This window comes from Myxocyprinus asiaticus, chromosome 27, assembly GCF_019703515.2.
Source record: "Myxocyprinus asiaticus isolate MX2 ecotype Aquarium Trade chromosome 27, UBuf_Myxa_2, whole genome shotgun sequence".
NCBI lineage: Eukaryota > Metazoa > Chordata > Actinopteri > Cypriniformes > Catostomidae > Myxocyprinus > Myxocyprinus asiaticus.
In genome coordinates this window covers 45875955-45883454 of record NC_059370.1, presented here as the reverse complement: position 1 = coordinate 45883454, position 7500 = coordinate 45875955, and the positions used below count along the sequence as shown (strand labels likewise).

At 46.0% G+C, this 7500-nt stretch overlaps 1 protein-coding gene across 1 annotated transcript in view; it reads right to left on the bottom strand.

The window, feature by feature from the left end:
• The window catches only part of LOC127418096 (cytokine-dependent hematopoietic cell linker), a 51677-nt gene that overhangs the window by 14416 nt on the left and 29761 nt on the right, over nt 1-7500 (bottom strand). The window contains exon 7 of the mRNA XM_051658481.1: nt 7405-7467. Within this exon, the coding sequence (XP_051514441.1) occupies nt 7405-7467 (63 nt within the window). The remainder of the gene's footprint in view (nt 1-7404; nt 7468-7500) is intronic.

The window sequence follows — 7500 nt, the reverse complement described above, 5'->3', positions numbered from 1 at the left end:
AAAAGACTAAACTGTGTATTGCACATAGTTATTGCTCAATTGGGCAATTTAACTGTTCATGAGATGGATAGCCTGAGGGAAAAAACTGTTCCTGTGCCTGACGGTTCTGGTGCTCAGAGCTCTGAAGCGTCGGCCAGAAATCAACAGTTCAAAAAGGTAGTGGGCAGGGTGAGTGGGGTCCAGAGTGATTTTTCCAGCCTTTTTCTCACTCTGGAAGTGTATAGTTCTTGAAGGGGGGGCAGGGGGCAATCAATACTCCTCTCAGCAGTCCGAACTGTCCTTTGTAGTCTTCTGATGTCTGATTTCATAGCTGAACCAAACCAGACAGTTATTGAAGTGCAGAGGACAGACTCAATGACAGCTGAGTAAAACTGTATCAGCAGCGCCTGTGGCAGGTTGAACTTCCTCAACTGGTGAAGGAAGTACAACCTCTGCTGGGCCTTTTTCACAATGGAGTCAATGTGTGTCTCCCACTTCAGGTCCTGTGAGATGGTAGTGCCCAGGAACCTGAATGACTCCACTGCTGCCACAGTGCTGTTTAGAATGGTGAGGGGGGTCAGTGTTGGGGTGTTCCTCCTAAAGTCCACTATCATCTCCACTGTTTTGAGCGTGTTCAACTCAAGGTTGTTTTGACTGCACCAGACAGCCAGCTGTTCAACCTCCCTTCTGTATGTAGACTCATCGTCATCTCGGATGAGGCCGATGACAGTGGTGTCGTCTGCAAACTTCAGGAGCTTGACAGAGGGGTCCTTGGCGATGCAGTCATTGGTGTAGAGGGAGAAGAGTAGTGGGGAGAGCACACATCCCTGGGGGGCACCAGTGCTGATTGTACAGGTGCTGGAAGTGAGTTTCCCCTGTCTCACAAGCTGCTGCCTGTCCATCAGAAAGCTGGTAATCCTCTGACAGATAGACGTGGGAACAGAGAGTTGGTGTAATTTATTCTGGAGTATAGCTGGGATGATGGTGTTGAAAGCTGAACTGAAGTCCACAAAAAAGATCCTTGCATATGTCCCTGGTCCGTCCAGATGTTGCAGGATATGATGCAATCCTATGTTCACTGCATCATCCACAGACCTGTTTGCTCGATAAGCAAATTGAAGGGGATCTTGAAAGGGTCCAGTGATGTTCTTCAGGAGGGCCAACACCAGTCTCTCAAATGACTTCATGACAACAGACGTCAGGGCGACAGGTCTGTAGTCATTACGTCCTGTGATTTTTGGTTTCTTTGGGACAGGAATAATGATTGAGCGTTTGAAGCAGCATGGGACTTCACACTGCTCCAGTGATCTATTGAAGATCTGTGTGAAGCAGTGTGAAGTCCCATGCTGCTTCAATGGATACTGAGTGAAAATTTTACTCAATTAAAAGTTCAAGTATCTAGCCAAAAATATACCTGAGTGAAAGTAAAAAGTATTCACATTCAATTGTACTTAATTATTATAAAAGTAAAAAGTAACTTTTTTTTCCTAGCTAGAATGAAATCAAGAGAGGATATTACGTGAGAGAGGATGTTGTTAAATTCGATTTGTTTGTTAAGTCGCCTTTTTACTGTCCCTGACATTCGCAACCTGATCAAAGAATCATGTTACAGTAACTACATTTTTGCAGAATGATTTTTATGTGGCCTGTTGTACGTAACACGGCAATTTCCTGGTGGAATGAACACTGGAGGCGCTAAAGCAACAATGAGTTAGACCAGATACTGCCTGAATTCAGCAGAATGAGTAATATAGAGAAACTCTCATATGTTCTAGGAGAGACGGCTGAATGTATAGATTTAGCAGCAGAATATGTGTTCTTCTGTCATGTTAATGTTACTCGTTCTCTGTGGTTACTTTTCTTTACATTTTTTGCACTTACCTGTATGCTTATTTTTAATGTTATTTTATTATTTGACTTTATTTTTTTTTTCCTGTTTGTTTATTTTTTGTTAATGAATGATTTATACAAATATATAACAAAGAAAAAACACAACATATATACATTGAGTCAACATTTAACATTTAATCCCCACTATTACCCCTCCCCAATCACCAACCCCACCCTGACCCCCAACGAACACCCCTGTGGTCACATATAGAATACACACACACACACACACACACACACACACACACACACAAAAGAAAATACCCCTCCCCCCACCACCACACACACACCAAAAAAAAAAAAAGAAAATATAATAATCATATAAAATTAAAATTAAACCTCTCTCTCCACAGCCCCTCCCCAAGAGTCCCCCAAAAACACCAAATACCTGCCCCACTTCCTATCAAACAAATCTCAAATCCCCAGCGCTCTACTCAACATCTCCTCAAAAGCTGCCACCCTCCCCATCTCTGCACACCATTCCGGAAATGAGGGAGCCCCATCTGACTTCCATCCCCTTAAAATAATCTGCCTGCCAATTATAATACTAGTTAGGACCCAATTTTTTACGTGTTTGTCCCCCAAATTTATAGCCGCCGGGGTAAAATGAAATTCGAGTGCCCAAAACATCACATATGAAACTCTGAATCTTCAACCAAAACTCTTGGATCTTAATACACCCCCAAAAATCTTTGTTTGTGTCTCCATTTTCTGATTGGCATCGCCAGCAGGTGGGTGTGTCTTTAAGACAAGCCTATACAATCTAGAGGGGGTCCAATAGAATCGATGTAAAATCTTGAATTGCATAAGGCGCACCCTTGCATCTCTAGATGCAGACTTGATGTTTTTTAGAATCCTAGCCCACACTCCCTCCTCCAATACCAAGTTTAAATCTTTCTCCCATAATCTCTTGAGATAAGTTAAAGCTCCATCCCCCAGACTCTGAATTAGCAGGGAGTAATACACTGATGCCTCATGACCTTTTCCAAAAGCAGTAATCACCTCTCCCAGAGTATCTGCCGCTTTAGGTGGGTGTGTGCTACTCCCAAAAACAATACGGAGCAGGTGGCGCAGCTGTAAATACCTATAGAATTAGGTCTGGGAATCCCAAAATGTTGAACCATTTTTTCAAAAGATCTCAGCACTCCACTCTCATATAGATCACCGAGTGTAGTATCCCCCTCACAGTCCACTCTGACCAGCAGAAAGGGGACTTATTTATACATAATTTAGGGTTCTGTCATATGCTTGAAGCAACATTTAAATAAATGTCCGAATTAAACACTCTGGACACTTTTGTCCATACCGAGTGTAAATGCGAGATAACGGGGTGTGACTTAACTTCTCCGGTTAGTTTAATAATAATAAAATAAAATCTTGGGTAGGTCTAGCCCACCTTTGTCAATCGGCCTATGTAATTTACTGAAGTGTAATCTGAGACATTTACCATTCCAAATGAAGGACTTCACTATGCTATCAAATTGCTTGAAATGAGAGAGGGGGACATCTACAGGGAGAGATTGTAGCAGGTAGTTGAATTCTGGAATACAGTTCATTTTAATAACATTAACCTTCCCAATGATCGATAAATGTAATGAAGCCCACCTGCCCACATCGCTCAAGAACCTTTTTATTAAAGGGTCAAAATTAACTAACTAAATCACACAAATTTGCTGGGAATAAAATGCCCAAATACTTAATGCCCTGTTTGGACCACTGGAAGGAGCCCGGCTGGAAAGCCATTACTGGGCAGTATGCTGTCAAAGCCAAAGCTTCGGATTTAGACCAATTGACTCTGTGTCCTGAGAACTTAGAAAAGGAATTAATAATTCTGTGGAGGCAAGGCAAAGATCTAGTGGGGTCAGAGACAAATAATAAAATATCATTTGCGTAAAGCAAAAGCTTATATGTCACACCTCCCGCCATCACCCCTGGAAAATCATCCTCCTTTCTTATCGTGGTTATTAATGGTTCCAGGGCAAGACAGAACAATAATGGGGAAAGAGGGCAACCCTGCTGAGTGCCCCTATTCAGAGTAAAATAATCTGAAATTAATCCATTCGTTTGTACCGCCACTACCAGGAGTCTATAAAGTAACTTAATCCATCCAATAAAAGTATTCCCGAACCTGTACATTTCCAAAATCTTAAAAAGATAATCCCATTCTACCATATCAAATGCCTTTTCGGCGTCAAGTGAGATGGCAGCGACCAGAATCTGATCATTCGCCACTGACCACATGATATTGATGAAACGCCTAAAGTTATCAGAAAAGCTGTGGCCCCGAATAAACCCCACCTGATCTATATGTATAAGAGTTGTCATAACTTTACTTAATCGGCTAGCCAGAATTTTTGACAATATTTTTACGTCTAGCTGGATCATAGGAAATTGGACGGTAACTCTTACACTCACTTGGATCTTTGTCCTTTTTAAGAATCAGGCTGATCCGGGCTTGTGTCATGGTTGGAGGAAGCTTTCCATTCTTTAATGATTCAGTATAAACTTCTAACAAAAGTGGAGCCAGTTCTGTAGCATAAAATCTAAAAAATTCAGCGGCAAAGCCATCTGGCCCCGTAGTCTTGCCTGTAGACAAGGCCTTAATTACCTCGCTGTAAGGGGGTTCAGTGGAAAGGAGGAGGCATGAACCGGCTTGACAACTTAAATAATAATTTATTAACCAAAAAACACAACCAAAGTACACAACCAAAAACACACAGTACAGCTGTCTGCAATTCTCTCTCTCTCTCGAACTGTCGTCCCCGGCTGCCTTTATCCCTCGCGCGCCCCATCAGGCTGATTGGGGACCGGGTGTGTCTCATTCCAGCCTGGCCCAGCCCTCCTCGTCTCTACACTCCTCCCGGCGTTGCCTCAGGCCGGGGAGCCCCCAGCATGACGTACATCCCCCCCACCCTTCCTCTCCGGGGGGGGGGGGGGGTTGGGGCGTGCCTTATGCCCCGACTGCCGGCGGGTCCTCCCCGCCTTCCTCGACCTGGGAGGAAACAGGAGGGGAAAAAACGACAACACAAAATGGCGAGGGAAAGGCCAACACAGAGCGACAGAGAGAGAGAGAGGAGAGAGAGAAAAGAGAAACTCACCGGTTCTCTGATGCGCCGTCGCGTGTTCCCCGATCACTACTCCACCCTCTCAGGCGGACTGCAGCCGCTCCTCCCCGGGCGGACCGGAGTCAGACCTCTGACCCCCAGCGGACAGAACGCCCCTCCTTGTTCCCGGCATCCCGTGGGGACTCTCCTCCACCCCTGGCAGCGGCCCTACCACTCCAGGTGGTCGGGGAGTCGCTTCCCTCCTCCCCCCGCGGACGGCGGTCTTCTCTCGACCCCTCCGCGTTCCCGGGGGACAGCAGGGCACTCCTCTGCCCCCGGCAGCGGCTCCCTTGCTCCAGGCGGTCGGGGAGTCCCGTCCCCACTCGCCTCGCGGACGGCGGCCGTTCCCCGCGTCCGGGTGGTCGGGCTACTCCGTCCCCCGTCGGACGGCAGCGGCGCTTCCCTGGGTGGACGGTAGTGTCGAGGATCCTGTGACGGGAATCCCTCCTCCTTCCCGGGTTTTGGCACCAGTGTAAGGGGGTTCAGTGGAAAGGAGGAGGCGAGAACCGGCTTGACAACTTAAATAATAATTTATTAACCAAAAAACACAACCAAAATACACAACCAAAAACACACAGTACAGCTGTCTGCAATTCTCTCTCTCTCGAACTGTCGTCCCCGGCCGCCTTTATCCCTCGCGCGCCCCACGAGGCTGATTGGGGACCGGGTGTGTCTCATTCCAGCCCGGCCCCGCCCTCCTCGGCTCTACACTCGCCAAGCTTCTCCAAGTTTATCTCAGAATCAAGATACATTTTTTGCTCAGTCGTCAGTTTAGGGAGTTCTAATGTTTCCACTAAGTTTCTAATATCTTCATCAGTAGACGAAGACGTGGAACTATAAAGATCAAGATATCAAGATAAAATTCTTTAAAAGCATTATTAATATCAATGGCTGAGGTAAATATTTCACCAACAGCAGATTTCACTGAGGGAATGGTAAAAGACACTCTCTGCTTTATATATCTAGCCAAAAGCTTCCCTGCTTTATCCTCCGACTCAAAGTATGACTGTCTTGCCCTGAATAACCAAAACTCCACCTTCCGTGACAAAATAATATTATATCTGCAGCTAATTCCCTCTCCGATGGCTCCAGGTAATCGATCCGTTTCTCGACGTCCAACACTCTTGTAGCCATCTCAGTGAATTTCGTCTCCATGGCAGTGATTGATCGACATATTACAGCAAGATCCTCCAAGTCTGCAACAACCTTTGTCAGCATCACCATCATGCTCGATAGTTGACACTGAATCTCTCCCGTCGCACTGTCCAAACTGAGTCCCTGGTCTGCGGCCCTGTCTGGGGTATCAGCTTTAGCACGTAAGTGTCTTTTAATATCTCCAGAGCCCGAGAATTTTGAATTCTTTGACATATTGTCTTCCTAGGACAGTTAAGAATCAGGGTGTATCGAATCTCACCGGTTTATGACACAATTAGTAATAAAACTAGCAAAGTGCACAGAGCTCGCTGTTCACACATCCGCTCCTCGCATGGTGCCACGCGACTCTCGATTTTGTGGATAATAAAGCTAACTTGAATTGAGACAGATAGATAGACGGACAGACAGAGAGACTGACAGAGAGACAGATATACAGATAGACAGAGAGACTGACAGAGAGACAGACAGACAGAGAGATAGATAGAGAGACAGACAGACAGAGAGACAGACAGAGATACTGACAGAGAGACAGACAGACAGAGACACAGACAGAGAGACTGACAGAGAGACAGATAGACAGACAGACAGAGAGACAGACAGACAGATCGACAGACAGAGAGATATTGACAGACAGACAGAGAGAATGACTGACAGACAGACAGACAGACAGAGAGAGAGAGAGAGAGAGAGACAGACAGACTGAGAGTCAGAGACAGACAGACAGAGACAGACAGAGAGACTGACAGAGAGACTGACAGACAGAGCGACAGACAGAGAGATATTGACAGACAGACAGAGAGAATGACTGACAGACAGACAGACAGAGAGAGAGAGAGAGACAGACAGACTGAGAGTCAGAGACAGACAGACAGAGACAGACAGAGAGACTGACAGAGAGACAGACAGACAAAGACACAGACAGAGAGACTGACAGAGAGACAGACAGACAGACAGAGAGTCAGAGACAGACAGACAGAGAGAGACAGACAGAGACAGACAGACAGACAGACAGAGAGACAGACAGACAGAGAGACAGACAGACAGACCAACAGACAGACAGAGAGACTGACAGAGAGACAGATAGACAGACAGACAGACAGACAGAGAGAGAAACAGACAGAGAGAGAGAGCGACAGACAGACAGACAGACAGAGAGACAGATAGACAGACAGACAGACAGACAGACAGACAGACAGACAGAGAAACAGACAGAGAGAGAGAGAGAGATAGACAGAGAGACTGACAGATAGGCAGACAGACAGACAGACAGCTGTACCTGAGTAACTCTTGGGCAGTCTCCCAGGTTTCAGGTCTCTGTTGATGGCGGGGGCTTTACATCCTGTTAGACAGGAAGTTATCACACTATTATTAC